Genomic DNA, 17,015 nt, shown 5'->3' with positions numbered 1-17,015 from the left:
CATACAGTGCTACATGCATTACTTTCACTCTTCATGTCAACATCTTATGACCAATTCACATTGCCTTCACTATCGCTTGACTGAACTAATGGTTCAGCTTTAGTTTGTTCCAAAAACTGCCTTTGTAACTTTCTGTATACACACTATTGTGTGTTTTGGTGGACGGTTCCTCCCCACGCTTTAATACTTATGAGTTACCTTAAAGTGGCAGAATGCATGGAAAGTCATCCTTTTTTCTTTGCAGTATGTTACTTCATCCACAAGATGGTAGCAGAACACGCCCCAGAGCATTATTCACACTTAAAGCTTGATATCTAATCAAAACAGCTTAACCCGAGAAATACTTGGGGTTAACCATTTTTACATAGCATTTCAAGCCCAGGAGACACTTGGCATTAACCCGAAGGAGGTTAATGAAACACTACTTACTTTTAACACTAAGTTAGCCCGTTCATTTGTTGGATTGCCGTGCATTTTACTACTACTATTTTTATTACAAATATTTATTTAAAAAAAAAAGGGGTAACAATTACTGCAAAAATGCATCTAACACTTATTTACTCTTATGTAACACGACCTTAAAGACTTTTTGGTGTTCACAGCACTTGTAAAACAAAACATCAGTAGATGAGTTACTCAACTCTTTGCAGTGTGGTATATTGGCGTGATGGTCAACTGACTTGTTAATAAGAAGGAGTCACAGGTCTTGTACTAAATATGTGATGTGTCCCAGTTATGCCTCCTCACACCACTTCACAGTGAAGTTTTGTTGGTACGTCTCATTGCAGAGATAAATAAACATTTTACTGATGCTTTGTAAGTGTTATGAAAGACCTTGTTGAATAAATGAGCAACAGATGCATATTTGCAGTGCGTAAAGCGTTATCAAAAAATGAAACAAAATGTAGATCAGTTAAAATGAAGGTAACACAGTATGCTCCATAAGCATCAGTCATTTTTTACTATAGGAAAATTTTCTGGTGCAAAAACCTGAAACCACCGTAGTTCTGCAAGAGCTGAGTCTGACACCTTATCTCTCCAATTTAAAACTACTAATCAACCTTATGTTGTGTTTTAGGGAAGAAAACCCGTACACCGCACAGAGACTGATCTGACCAGCAGCACTAACTTCTGCACTACAGTTCTCCCCAAAAAATAACTTTAATGTTATCAAAACAAGAGTCGTGAAGTTAGATTTAAGTCGGTTATTAACAATCAAGGTAAGTAGTGACCACCCTCCCAACTTTCCAAAAACTGTTCTGTGAAAACCCTAAAGGATTAAAAGTTCTTGGTACCCACAAAGACTAATGGAACAGACACTGTGAGCCCAGAGCAGTGACAGGAACAAGAGGATACATTAGAAATTACACCTGTGAAAAGAAGCAGTCCACAAATCAACCTGCCCACAACCACACGCATGGCAGACCACCTCTTCCCAATAACGGAGCCAGAGAACCTGTTGATCTGCAAAGTTCAAATAATGTTAAAGTTACAGAAAGACAACTTCCAAAGATGGCTAGAAGGAAAATAACACTGTTGAGGGAAGGTAATAGAGAATGCGGTGGGCACACACTATATTTAAACAGTGGGTGCAAAACTGCAAAAAAAAATCTTTTCATAAAAATTGTAACAATTTATCTAATTTATTTTCAACTTATTTACCTTATTCTTAGGAACTAAAATCAAAAAATTGCTGTGTGGTTTGTGCAAAAATGATGCATGTAACTGAATTTAACAGAATTATGGGTTTTAACAGAAAGCAAACATAATTTCCATCCTAATATTACTAAGTGATGGGTGCTAATGCAACTTATGGAATAAAACTTTTGTTTTCAGTAGTGTTAAGGGAGTAGCTCAATTTTAAATTGAAGTAAAGGATGGCCACAAATGTGGTCTTTTTGCATTACATTTTATTTTCAAGGCACAGGTCTCAAAGTATCCTTTATTAAATAAGCTTTTCCTTCTATGTAAAGTCATAGTGTACTAAGCAGAAATAACTCCTATATTTCCGGTGTATAGGTTATTTTGTACAGAAGCAGTACTCGGTGTCCCACAGAGGTGTGTATTAGGTTGACTGGTGTTGTACGACTGCTTTGTGGGCGCCTGTGGCTCCCACCGGCTCTCTGCAACCCTAAACTTCAGAAGCGAGTTAGAAACTGGATGGACTGTGGTGGTCCAATCACATTTTTTTCTTCTTTATCTTTCCCATAGCAGTCTAGGGGTATGCAGAACTCCCGCTGTACCTCACCCTGGCATACAGTCTGCTATTGCCCTGTTACTACGTCCCACAACTAAGGTGTGGCGTTTTGAATTTTTGGGAGGGCACAGTTTTTTTTTGTTTTGTTTTTTAAATGAAGATCAACCAAGTTCACTCTGTTTACTTCACCCCATCAAGAACAGAATTCAAACAAATCTTGTGAAAGTAAAATTAATTCTAGTAATGACACATGATGCTGTACACTTCTAAGTTTATAAAGCAGTTATTAAAACAACAAAGTTTTGATTTCAAAGAATATACATGCACATCAGTTAAAGAGCCTTTGATTTAATGATGCTGAAAAGGGCAACCATCTAGACATTTAAAATTAAATTACAGGAAGCAACAAAACACAGATGGGAATTAAGAGACCTACAGTCTAAAACAAGAAAATGGAACTGCATGGTAAGAGATGTGGAGCTGTAGATTTATCAGCTTACCTGTACATAAAGTGCCATACAATACGGCACATCCTGTGCTGCACTTACCATTTTGAGCAAATATTGAAAGTTTTATACATGCTGCTCCCTGCCTGAACAAAGCAAAAAGCAAGATATCAGATTCTATTGATTTATAAACAAAATAAAGTAGCTTACAATAATTTTATTTGTATAAAATATAAAAAAAAAAATAAAGGAGTCCATAATACATCAGAATTTATCAGGTTGCAGTTCCATTTCTTTTTTAATTCTGTTTTCAATCAGCAGTGTGAGGTTTGATTCAATCCTTGGTATGTTGTAGCTGACAAAAACCTGTTTGCCAGTCTTCTTGGCTGCAATAAAAAAATTTAAAAAAAAATATGTAAAAGTTTATTTTTTGGAATTTACACTATAAAATAAATAGGTTTAGTCGATTCTGGTGCATAAAATAAAAAAAAAAAAAAAGGATTTTGTGATAACATGACCATGGTGATTACAAAATAGATAAACTGGTAGTCTGAGAAATAGAAAAGTAGCAGGTTATAAAGTAAATATCTACTACTGAAGGAATCTGAGGCTTTAATAGTGGCTTCTCCAGTATTGCAAACCCAATTCATTTAATTCGGAGTCCCAGGCGGGGCTAGGTTGGAGATTATCCCGACAGCTGTTCACAAAGCAGACCAGTTCTGTATTGGACACGAGTCTGTCACTGGAAACTCAATAGTGCAGGGTCAATTCAGCATCGCAAATAACTGGAAACGCAACACAGCAGCAACACCCACTATGCCCCCCCCCAATAGTAATCTTTTGTTTCCTGTTTGTAAGAAGAGTGACGTAACAGAGAGTGGTATTCCAGTCTTTGGTTCAAACTGAGGGCTTGGCCCGGCATCTGTGAATTTTGCACATTCACCCCGTATTTGGTTGGGGTTTCTCCAAATATTCTGATTTCTGAAAACATTTCAAGTGCATATAGTTTAGATTACTTGCGACTCTAAACTGCAGCACGGCACGTAAATATGCAAGAATGAAGGCACTTCCTGATGGGCCATCCAAAGTAGACAGGAGGCTTTCTGTAAAGGTGGTCAGGAAAAATAATTGAACCCATTAATGTTTTGCTTAAATGTACAAAGTCAGGAATCACGTCATACGGTGAGAAAAGCAGTGTTGCTTATTATCCAGGGCAGAAGTCAGATTCCTAGGGTGTAAACTTACTCAGACAAGCTTCATTGGAGCAGATTACATCAGATTAGTTTAAAAACTCTGTGTTATCTATAGTGTTAATTTAAAAATGAAATCAGGTAAAAGAAACTACTGAATAGCATTTTATGAAAAATCAAAATGGTCCCTCACTAACTGTGATACATTTTATTATTTAGTTTTAAGCTATTTCTTTAAGTTTGTATCAATTATGAAACATGCAAGTAAAAGTATATTTTAAAAAAAACAGCCTACATATTCATAAATCTTATTATCCATAAAGAACTCTGCTAATAAAAATATATTTTCATCTATCCAAGATTTTAAACATAGTTCTTCTGAACGGCAATGCACAGAATTATTATATGGGATAACTGTAAGACAAATAAGTAATTGAGCTTAATTGTAAAATGGCTTATAACAACTTTGTCTAAATATAAGAAGGTGAGGAAAGCAGCAAAACAAAATTTGGAGAGGCACATTTGATTTTTAAAACACCACTTAAAATGCTGTATAAATAAATATAATTTAAACTGTTCTGCGACTAAATCTTTCCAAACTGTTATTGCATAATACAAACAGAGGCATCCTCAAGAGTAAAACATCCACAAATAACCCTGCATTTGTGGGTGACCCCCCTTGTCCTTTATTATTGGTCTCCCTGATGTTTCTAAGAAAATGCAAACCGATGCTTGCTTGAGAAAACCCTGACAGAAAATGCATCAGCAATACAGAAGCAATAAAGTCATTGTTTTTTTTTATAGTGCTGTTATAAACTCCTACCATCTTTATGTCAGTGGTCAGGGAGCATACAGATCACTACCACAAATGCATTCAGCAGGCTGGAAAAGAATTTGCAGTAAAGCACTTACCTAAACATCACAGCACACTTCTAGTAAACTAGACCATAAAAATGTTCATTTCATGTTCCCGTGTGATTACAGCACAATCTATTAGTTTATGCCATTAGGAACATTACCTTTGCTTGAAAATTAATACAAAAATGAACTATAATTTGACCTTATTAACTAAAATACAACAAGGAATAAACAAAGAAAGAGTAAAATAAACAACTGCTTATTCCCCACTATTTGAACAATAAAAATACCAGCTGCAACAGTAATGCTGCTCTCTGTTCAGCAAAAAACAATGCATGATTTCATTAAACGTAAAGCCAAAAATGGGCGGCATGGTGGCGCGGTGGGTAGCGCTGCTGCCTCACAGTTAGGAGACCCGGGTTCGCTTCCCGGGTCCTCCCTGCTTGGAGTTTGCATGTTCTCCCCGTGTCTCTGGGTTCTCCAAAGGCATGCAGGTTAGGTGCACTGGCGATCCTAAATTGTCCCTAGTGCACCCTGCGGTGGGCTGGCGCCCTGCCTGAGGTTTGTTTCCTGCCTTGCGCCCTTTGTTGGCTGGGATTGGCTCCAGCAGACCCCCGTGACCCTGTAGTTAGGATATAACGGGTTGGATAATGGATGGATGAATAAAGCCAAAAATACTGCAGCTGATAGGGACAATAATAAAAGTGCACGATAATAAAGGCCCATCCATTTTTATTCACATACATACTGAATAAATATAAAAAAAGTGTTATGAGAGAGTCATTAAACACATATAACCTGTGAAGAGTGCTGGGGCATAACTTTAATACCGCAATTCTAATAGCACAAATCACATCCACAATTCCTACAAAAAAGAGTGAAGGATTATTGTTGCAAGTGGCTGAAGGGACAATCTAGGAAGCCCAGTTTATGAGATGTCATTAATAAAGTTACCACACCATAATAGTTTGCTTTTTAAAATACACATTAGGAAAACTTCTGTAGACTGATAAATTCATTATACAGACTGAACATGTATTAACTCCTTGTGTTCTTGGACCTTCTCTATAACCACACTTCAGAAGAACTACGACTCTTGGATGTGTGCCCATTTTTAATTAAATAATTAACTGCTCTGCGCTGCTCTTGCTTTATCTAAAATAACCAAGAAGGCAAGCATAACTAACAATATGATAAAACTGCAAAGGAAAGAAATTACTGTAATACAGGCATTTCCTCTAAACACAACATCAGAACTAACATTATGGTTTAAAAGCATACAAGATCACTAAAACAGAAATCAGAAATGCCAGCGTGAAAACGACTTGTTCACTCCTAGGAAGCTAAATTTCTGTTAATATTTGTTAAGCAAATACATTTCATCTTTTAATGGTGTTTGTAATAATGGGTCATGTTAATTTATTTGACTAATACTGAACTGAAATCTTTGAGCGGTATCTGTGTTTTTTGTCTTGCTAGAGTGGGTATGCTTGGTACACTGATACAGTAGCATCAGTTAAGTTGTCCATTTTTAAATTCACTTAATCCAGGTCAAAATGTTCTGGGGAAGGGGGGAGCCTATCCCAGGTTCACCGAGTGCATGGCAGATGGCAAGCCTTTCTAAAGCATCAGTCTCTCTCAAGTCACACTCAGTGGTCCAACAGAGAGTAGCCAATTAACCTAACAAGCAAGCCTTTGACATGAGGGTTAATCCATACTACAAAGAGAGAACCTATGGACATGCAAACCCCATACTGACAATGGAATCTAGGATTATGAGGCCATGGTGCCAAAAGAAATAGGCAGAAGATGATGTTTAAATACAGGCCATTTCCTACATTCTTTACATAATGATAATGGGCAGTGAAATTAAAATAACTTTCTTTAATATAGCCATTGCTCCACATGAGGTGTTTTTTTTTTCTTCTCAAAAAAGACTCCAAGAGGCATATCTAACAGTAGAGTGGCACAGCCTCTGCTTGCCTGAAAAAGGGGCACGAGTTGCCTTGAAAGCTTGCATATTGGAATCTGTTCAGTTTGCCAATAAAAGGTGTCATTTTGCTTGCTTTCCCACCACATCTGTAATGGCTAACATAGTACAACACCCTAGTACTTTCTCTAATTGAAAATTTGAGTTGCTGTACTTAGCACAAGCTCGCTCACCATCCAAACTCGGACAAGCAGTAAAATAAAAAGGTCTGAATTCATTAAAGTAACTCATCTGATTCCTTTTTCCTCAATTTATCACTCCACTTTCTTTAATGTAAAGGCTAACATTCCAATCACTCTCACACTGCCTTGATACTTGCTTTCGGTTTACAGGAAGTTTGCAGAAAAAAGGACACACATGGGCTTGCACAACTACCATAGTGCCTTGCGTAAAGGGACACTGCAACTAAATCATCGTAAAGCAGGTGCTGAAAAAAAAATGTTTTTTGTGGATTGGCCACTTTACCAATCAGGCTAGTGAAAATTGGGTAATTCAAGTAGGCATCTGATCATTTGGGGCATCAATGATTACCAGTGAATACCAAATGGTCTTATGTGAAAGCATGAATGTGTTTGCAAGTATGCCCTGCAATGGACTGATGCTGTAAGATGATTTGGGTAGGCTTTGGCCTTCAGCTACCATGACTACACTAAGATGATTATGTTAAAAGATCACTTTTTAAGAGTATATTTCTCATTGGAGAGACTTTTTGAACTGAAGACAGAACTCTTGATGAATGACTGACAAGGAGAGACGAGCCTTCAAGTCAGAAAGTGTCTCCTAAGTCTTTGTGTTTCCTTTTTATGTATAAGCTTATAATGCAGGAAGTAACTAACAATATTCTAACAAAAAAAGCACGCCTTTTAAGCTAATGACTGTATAAAAGGAATGTGGATTAGGTCAATCTGAGATTTTTCTTTCTTCTTTTCATAGATATTTTTCACATTGTTTGCTATTGTACAGAACTGGTGACCACAGAGTTCTATTATGTCCTGAATTTCTTTATCCCCATCCTGCATAAAAACATGAGATTAAAAATTTTACTCGGCCACCACTACAAAGTAAATATAAAAAATGTAATTTTTGGGTGGAGCATTCTTTTAAAGCCGATGACCCTCTCTACATCATCTCTACCAGCTTAAGAGGAGTGTGGTCTACTTCCTTCTTCTCAAATTCTTCTAAAACCCATCCCTTAGTTCTGCAGACATTAAGGGTGAGATTGTTGTCCTTGCAATGCTGTATCTGAAGTAAAACTTACTTTAAACAGATGGTTAAAAACACAACTGGGAAGCCCCTGTACTACTCAGAATGAAATCCACAATAAAGACAAGTGCACATGTCAAACCTGTTGTTAACTTGCTCACGATGGAAGCAGATCTGTCCTTACATAGTGTAAACATCTCCGCTTAACCAGTGATGGTGTAAGCTGGAGGGGTGATCGCACCCCAAGAGGACACACATGCCCCTGGGAATACCCTTAAAACACAGTCTACCTTCACATTGCTCCTTACCCTTCTCACTTGCACTATAACACGCAATAAAACCCTCGTTTTCTTCTTACAAACTAAGTTCAATAGGTGACCAGACAAATGGTGCCCGACATTTATTAATTAGTTTAGGAAAGAGGGCATTTCTCCGTCCTATGAGTAATGGCCAGGGGCAGGAGCCTGAAACGGCAGACCAAACTTTAAAGTGGCGACCCTTATAAGTTAAGGGAAGAAGTAATGTCTGATAGTCTTTAACATCACCATGTACACAGTGTATTTTTACAGTCTCTGTGCCACTAAGGCATCTTTCATCAAGACAGTCTCGTCTGACAACACAAAGGTCACTGCCCGAGTGCAACAATGCTGAGACCTCTCGGCCCCCGAATTTCACCGGGATTAACAAGCCATCTTTTTCATCTGAAGAATATGTAATATTTGTGCAACAAACTTCGGCCAGTCCAATTTCCATTGATTGAGCTGGAGACAAGCGGCATTCTCTTTCCAAGTGGCCGGGTTGATCACACCGGAAACATCTATGATCAGCTCCGCTGCCGAAATATCCTCTATGATGTCCACGTCTTCCCCGGCCTGCTGCTGCCATCTCCCCAGAAACAGGCATCTCATCTACGACCCGATTTCCCGGGGGCCTACCTGACCCCATTTGATTTTCAGGTCCTGTAGCTTGTCGATGTTGTAGCCGTTGATCGAAGCAACGAGAATGTCCTGGACATTCGTTCACAGGTTGCGAAGCAGCACCAAATCCACCGCTCTTTCTCCAAGCGGACTGTGAACCCTCCAATCGTCTGGACATAATCGTTAATGCTTTAATATCATGACGCAGAAATTAATCTCAAAGAACTACAGGTATCCCGGCCAGTAATATATACATGACAACTTTTTCCATCACGTCTCCTTCAAATCAGCAGTGCACTTTATGTATCAAATCTTGAATTTGTGCACAGATTAGGCCATCCATGTTTAGTTTCCAGTCGTTAAGTGCAAAACCATTAGCCATTCGAAATAAGTCTTCGGCGGCATCCATCTGTGCAACCACTCCTGGTACCACTTGTCACGCTTGGGTCACACATTTGCACAGAGACACAGGAGGTTGTAGAAAACAGGAATTTTATTCAAACACTGCAAACAAACATTTGATTCTCTTTCAAGAGCTTAAACGTGCTCCATGACAAGTCAGAAATGACAGTTCCGCTAGGAGCAGAGAATGTCAGAGAGAGACAAAAGCAAAACCATCAATACCAAAACTGACAGGCGCCGCACAAGGCTTTTAAGTAAGCGGAGTACCGCGCGAGGGTTTTATTACACGTTATAGCGCAAGTGAGAAGGTAAGGAGCAAGGTGAAGGTAGACTGTGTTTCAGTGGTATTCCCAGGGGCGTCAGTGTCCTCTTGGGGTGCGATCACCGCTCCAGCTTACAATATGCATAAAATCATGTCCAAATTCAAAATTCAGTATTACTGCACTGTTGCACAGACTGTGGGTGATAAGCCTGGCACATTTATCACATGTAATGATGGGGAATAAAGTCTTATTTTGCTTGCGTTGTACAGTATAAGCCTACAAGTAACTTCATGCTAACTGCTGAAAGAAAGGCACAGGGCTGACAGTTATGCCAACAAGAGATGTATTATGGTACAATTTTTGTTTTTCCGAATTCTTAAGAGTTCTTGCTGTTGCCTGCCTGAAAGGTTTGTCTGTATTATTAATATTTAATTCACTATGGGATTAATAAAAATCTGCTGTTAAGAGCAAACATTCTGCCTCTTGGTGACGTGTGCGCTCCACATGTACTTAATAAACAATCTAAAGAGTTTATCTGCTGATCCTCTCGTGTTTACTCACATCAACAGTTTGTTGGATACATTAAGTAAATATAAAAGTTAAACATACCTAATCGCTGGGCGAGACAATTTGATGTGGTGTCAGATGTATCCCCAAGGACTAAAGTAGATAAAGGAACAGAATCCTACAAGAAAACATTTGGATAAGATTTAAAAATATTGAAAAATTATTGGTATGAAAGGTCTAACACAACTTGTTTTGAAGGATTCTAAACTATAGAAAGCTTAATTATCTGAATGCTTCTTAAAGAGTGTTGTTCTGTTTTAAAATGCACAGCCTCTATAATAGTGTCAAATTATAAACAGACCATGACATTATCACTTTGTACACCAAACTGATGTTTATATTGCACCTTCCACACATGCTGGAAAATTGGAGGATCAATGTAAAGTGCACATCTGGAATAACGCACCATTTTACGTAGCTTGTAGCACTACTTTGAAAAATAATGAGAAAATTTGCCGTGCATTACTTGCTGTTCAAAGGACTGCAATATACTGCCATTTTAAATACGATCTTTTATAAGGTAGTTTATGACACGATTATGATCAAAAAGTAATAGCAATCAAGACAAGATAATTTATGACAACTTCTGGAAAAAAAATCATGGCATTGACTCAAGTACTGACAAGCATGAGAGCTCAAATACAGATGACTATTACCATCCATTCTGTTAATTTTCAGATCTTGTTTGTCATTTGATTGCAGCATCAGGCTCAAAAGTGGAAACATCTTTGGACAATTTGTCAGTCTATCACACACATACATACATACATACAGTGGGGGAAACAAGTATTCGATCCCCTGCTGAATTTACAAGTTTGCTCACTCACAAAGAAATGAACAGTCTCTAATTTTATGGTAATTTCATTTTAATAGAGAGAGACAAAATGTCAACCAAAAATCCAGGAAAAAAAAAAAAACACATTACATAAAAGTTACAAATTGATTTGCATGTAATGAATGAAATAAGTATTTGATCCCCTACACCCCAGGCAGAATTCTGACTCCTACAGATTGGCTGTGTGCCCATGTGGCACACAAATTACAATAAATCAATTACAGATACTCCTGATATCAGCTCGTTATGTGTGTAAAGCACATTGGTCCACACAATCGGTTTCTTCCATTCCAACCTCTTCACCACCATGGGCACGACCAAAGAGCTGTCAAAGGACATCAGGGACAAGACTGTAGATCTGCACAAGGCAGGAGTGGGCTACGAGGCCATCAGCAAGAAGCTTGGTGAGAACGTGACAACTGCTGGTGTGATTATTTGGAAATAGAAGAAATATAAAATGACCATCATCGCACTCAGCCTGGTGCTCCATAAAAGATCTTGACTCATGGCGTGAGGATAATCATAAGAAAGGTGAGGGATCAGAACAAAAATGTGCAGGAGAAGCTTGCTAGTGATCTGAAGGTAGTTGAGACCAGAGTTACGAAGAACACCATTTGTTACATACTACGCCATAATGGATTGAAATCTTGCACCACCCGCAAAGCTGCCCTGCTCAAGAAGACACATGTACAGGCCCGGATATTCACTGGGAAACTTAAGATGGGCCTCCAGACCAAGGATATTCCTTCAATTTCTAAATAATCACACCAACAGCTGTCACCTTCTAATCAAGCTTCCTGCTGATGGTCTTGTAGCCCACTCCAGCCTTGTGCAGGTCTACGATGTTGTCACTGACATCCTTTGACAGCTCTTTGCTCTTGCCCATGGTGGTAAAGAGGATGGAATGGAAGAAATTGATTCTGTGGCCCGATGTGCTTTAAGCACATAAAGAGTTGAGATCTGGAGTATCTGTGATTAATTGATTGACTGATTGTAATCTGGCTGGGTTATAGGGGATCAAATACGTATTTCACTCAATGACATACAAATCAATTTTTAATTTTTATGCAGTGTGGTTTTTCTGGACTTTTGGTTGATATTCTGTCTCTCTCCTTTAAAATGAAACTACCATAAAAATCAGATTGTTAATTTCTTTGTAAGTGAGTAAAAGTACGTATTCAGCAGTAAATACTTATTTCCCCCACTGTACACCGAGTCACTCTGATCTACCAATCAACCTACTACAGGCGATCAGGGAGGGTAACAGGAGAGGTCTAAGAATGCAAGGCAGGAAAAAGGGATGAAAAAAAACCTTTGTTCTCCAATACAATAGATGAAAGATGTTTTGCTGCATTATTAAACCGGCATTGCCCGAGTTGTGATCCTTTCTCTTTGTCATTCTCACACCATTCTGTTATGTACAGCAGATTGTTGGACTTTTAATATGAGGTGATTTAAGTGATACTTGACAATAATTGTTTTAGCACGCACAATTAAAAGAAAATACAATTAGAAGGGAACACCGCCCGAAAGTGAACAACCCGTTTTAGAAATAGTTGGTGCCGACGTCTTGCCAGCTCATTTATTAAATCAGTATCCTGAGCATCCAACCAGAAGGTAATACGATCTTTTATGAAAATAACGAACGCAATACTCACGAATCTGCTGGACATTGCTACAGCCAAATTGTTCAACACCGGCGTAGTCCCGACCCAAAGGAAAAAACACTCTCTCATTTTCATCACATGGAAATGGATGACCTGTTCCAAAATCTTTTCTGAGAAGTTATGCATAGAAATCGCACCTTCACAAGACTCGGGCAGTGAATTTGCACTTTCTGCAACTTCCATCTTTCTTACCACGCTGCTGTTGCCGCCGCCTTCCACATGACAACACAAGATTCATCACTTCCGGGTTTGTGAAGTCCGTGATGCGCAGTCGCAGGCAGAAACAATCAATCATCGAGCACCTTAGCAGTGAAAGGAAGAAAGAGGGAGCGGAGCGTACAGTACCATCGGCTTAACACAGTGTGTGAGGGTCTGTGAATAAGTTATTAACGACGTTTGTAGTCCACTGCTATGAACTTTTCAAAAATGTCATTACGTTCAAGCAGCTGGCCGGTATAACTGGAAAACATATTAATTGGAAAAAATAGTATAGAGTGGTTGCACCTGGCGCAGTGGGTAGCGCAGCTGCTGCCTCGCAGTTAGGAGACCCGGGTTCGCTTCCCGGGGCCTCACAGCGTGGAGTTTGCATGTTCTCCCCGCGTCTGCGTGGATTTCCTCCTACTGTCCAAAGACATGCAGGTTAGGTGCATTGGCGATTCTAAATTGTCCCGTGTGTGTATGTCTGTGTGCGCGCCCTGCCCAGGGTTTGTTTCCTGCCTTGCACCCTGTGTTGGCTGGGACTGGCTCCAGCAGACTCCCGTGACTCTGTAGTTAGGATCTAGTGGAATGGATGGATGAATAGTTGCACCTTCGCATGCAACATATGTTAAATTGCCTTTTCCCATCACTCATTGTAAACAGAAAATCAACAGTTGCATAGAGAAAGAAAAGTAGTGCTTCATTATACAGGTCTAAAAAATGAAACTCATAAAAACTGCTTTATGACCAAAACAGACATGTATAATGAGAATGTTTCCATCACTTCACATTTAAGTATGCATTTGAGAAGAAATTACAGTAAATTTTAACAAATTACACAATTTATTTGTGCATACAATTCTTTCTTGTTCCACTTAATCCTTTCCCATCCATACAGCTTGGTCCTGCACCTCCTCCCTAGTCAGAACCTTTTCCTTCAGATATTCTTTTAATTTATCCATCCACCTCCGCTTTGGCCTCCCCCTCTTTCTCCTCACCTGTACTTCCATTCCCATCACTCTTTTGCCACATAATCATTGTCTGTCTTCATCACATGTCCATGCCACATCAGCCTAATTTCCGGCATTTTCATAGATATACACTCACCTAAAGGATTATTAGGAACACCATACTAATACGGTGTTTGACCCCCTTTCGCCTTCAGAACTGCCTTAATTCTACGTGGCATTGATTCAACAAGGTGCTGAGAGCATTCTTTAGAAATGTTGGCCCATATAGATAGGATAGCATCTTGCAGTTGATGGAGATTTGTGGGATGCACATCCAGGGCACGAAGCTCCCGTTCCACCACAGCCCAAAGATGTTCTATTGGGTTTAGATCTGGTGACTGTGGGGGCCATTTTAGTACAGTGAACTCATTGTCATGTTCAAGAGACCAATTTGAAATTATTCCAGCTTTGTGACATGGTGCATTATCCTGCTGGAAGTAGCCATCAGAGGATGGGTACATGGTGGTCATGAAGGGATAGACATGGTCAGAAACAATGCTCAGGTAGCCCGTGGCATTTAAACGATGCCCAATTGGCACTAAGGGGCCTAAAGTGTGCCAAGAAAACATCCCCCACACCATTACACCACCACCACCAGCCTGCACAGTGGTAACAAGGCATGATGGATCCATGTTCTCATTCTGTTTACGCCAAATTATGACTCTACCATTTGAATGTCTCAACAGAAATCGAGACTCATCAGACCAGGCAACATTTTTCCAGTCTTCAACTGTCCAATTTTGGTGAGCTCGTGCAAATTGTAGCCTCTTTTTCCTATTTGTAGTGGAGATGAGTGGTACCCGGTGGGGTCTTCTGCTGTTGTAGCCCATCCACCTCAAGGTTATGCGTGTTGTGGCTTCACAAATGCTTTGCTGCATACCTCGGTTGTAACGAGTGGTTATTTCAGTCAAAGTTGCTCTTCTAGCAGCTTGAATCAGTCGGCCCATTCTCCTCTGACCTCTAGCATCAACAAGGCATTTTCGCCCACAGGACTACCATACTGGATGTTTTTCCCTTTTCACACCATTCTTTGTAAACCCTAGAAATGGTTGTGCGTGAAAATCCCAGTAACTGAGCAGATTGTGAAATACTCAGACTGGCCCGTCTGGCACCAACAACCATGCCATGCTCAAAATTGCTTAAATCACCTGTCTTTCCCATTCTGACATTCAGTTTGGAGTTCAGGAGATTGTCTTGACCAGGACCACACCTCTAAATGCATTGAAGCAACTACCATGTGATTGGTTGATTAGATAATTGCATTAATGAGAAATTGAACAGGTGTTCCTAATAATCCTTTAGGTGAGTGTATATCCCACTTTTGTTGTACCTCTGATGGTCTCATTTAGTATTCTTTCCTTTTTCAGAACTCACGTATCCATCACGACATTCTAATTTCTCCCACATCCAGCTTCATCTCCTGCACTTCCTTCACTGCCCATGTCTTAACTGCATACATCATTGTTAGTTTTACCACTGTTTAAAAAAAAAACCTTACCTGTAACTTGATACCTTCTTTCAATTGTTCCATCCACACAGCACCTTATGGGTTATCCCTGCACCTAATTCTGCATCTTGGGCTACTACTGATCCAAGATATATAAACGTATCCACTCAGTAGCTCTATGTGCAGACGAACTTCTAAATCCTGATCATCATTAAATCTCAAATATTCTGTCTTCTTCCTGTTTATCTTCTAACACTCTTATACATTCTTCAGTCTTCCTCTCCATCTCCTTCTTTCTGGTGTTGCACAACACAACATCATCAGCAAAAATCTCCCCTAGACGTTCTTGTATACTCAGATATGAGGATGGATATTTGAGGAGTAAAAGCGCAAGACAATGATTATATTTTTATATTATGTACATTAAAGAACCATCAACAACAAATCATAATATATTGAATGTGTAGGCAGAGTGGTGGCTCTGAGGCTAAGTAGCTGTGCTGGTATCCCAAAGGTTGCCGGTTTGAATCCCTGTCATTACCAAAAGAGATGCTACTCTGCTGGGCCCTTGAGAAAGGCCCTTAACCTTTAATTGCTCCAGGGGTGCTATACGATGGCTGACCCTACACTCTGACCCCCAAGTGGTATGTGAAAACCAAGTAATTTCCTTTGGGATTAATAAAGTATATATAAAAAAATATATATTATAAAAGTAAAGAACTCTGCAGCTGCATGAATAAAAAAGTACCACTTTCGGTTAGTGGAAGTAACTCAAAAGTTGATAGAAACCTACATTTTGTACTTCCAAAAATTGTATTTTCGGACTCAGGGATGTCTAAAACATTGAGATTCATCAAAATCTCGAAAATCAAATTTTTGGACTATTACAATAAAACACAGAGAATCATCAAAATCTCAAGGTCGAATTTTTGGACAATTACAATACTTTCCTTATGAGAAAGTAAAAAACATGCATCTGGGAATTGGTCTTTTATCCCACAAGTCAACACATCCATAACCAGATCAAAGAGGGAAGGACCTAAAGAAGAATCCCAATGCAGACCTACTCTTTACTCATGTGTACAATATTGTTTTATATCAATATAACTTTAAAATATTTAGCCAATGTAATACTTTCAATCCTATATGTAAAAACAACAATGCATATTCATTGACTTCTACATAACCTCTCTAGTTTTTGTCACTTCTTACTTTTTTCTGATCCAAAACTTCATTTAATGGCCCATCATTTGTTCTCTTTTTGTGTGTGTGTCTCTATGAAATTTTTGGCAGTAGTCTGCCCTCATATTGATATCCCAACATCCCTGGTACCATGTCCTTGAGATCTTGATGGAATCACCCTCCTCTTCACTCACCATGCCAATATTTTCAGAACTCTGAGACTCATGAACTTTGAGACTCATGTTGCAGCCCAATTCCTTAAACCATCCATCCATCCATCTATTATCCAACCCGCTATATCCTAACTACAGGGTCACAGGGGTCTGCGGGAGCCAATCCCAGCCAACACAGGGTGCAAGGCAGGAAGCAAACCCCGGGCAGGGCGCCAGCCCACTGCAGGGCATTCCTTAAACCTAACTAATCAATTTTGCACAATCTCTTTTTAATTTGAATCTTTCTTATTACCTAAACATTTAGAAATTACTTCTTTGAAAGACACCCAAGCCTTTCATTCTAGGCCATTCATCAAATTTAGCATCAGAGGGTTTATTCAATAACGAGTTCACCAAAAATGTCCTCTTCCAGTTTATTATAACACAAACCAAGGACCTTTCAGCACAAATACATAAAAAGGCTCCATCTT

At 39.2% G+C, this 17,015-nt stretch overlaps 1 protein-coding gene across 1 annotated transcript; it reads right to left on the bottom strand.

The window, feature by feature from the left end:
* Nucleotides 1-2,451: 2,451 nt before the first annotated feature.
* On the bottom strand, nt 2,452-12,774 carry psmg4 (proteasome (prosome, macropain) assembly chaperone 4). Its single transcript, XM_039753450.1, has 4 exons — nt 12,527-12,774; nt 10,076-10,151; nt 2,907-3,029; nt 2,452-2,789 (listed from the first exon to the last, which is right to left on the bottom strand). The coding sequence occupies exons 1-3, from the start codon at nt 12,716-12,718 to the stop codon at nt 2,908-2,910; spliced, it is 390 nt and encodes a 129-aa protein (XP_039609384.1). The 5' UTR covers nt 12,719-12,774; the 3' UTR covers nt 2,452-2,789; nt 2,907.
* Nucleotides 12,775-17,015: the final 4,241 nt, after the last annotated feature.

Source organism: Polypterus senegalus, chromosome 5 (assembly GCF_016835505.1).
Source record: "Polypterus senegalus isolate Bchr_013 chromosome 5, ASM1683550v1, whole genome shotgun sequence".
Taxonomy (NCBI): domain Eukaryota; kingdom Metazoa; phylum Chordata; class Cladistia; order Polypteriformes; family Polypteridae; genus Polypterus; species Polypterus senegalus.
Note: the sequence above shows the minus strand (reverse complement) of the source record. Positions and strands in the feature narration are given on the sequence as shown.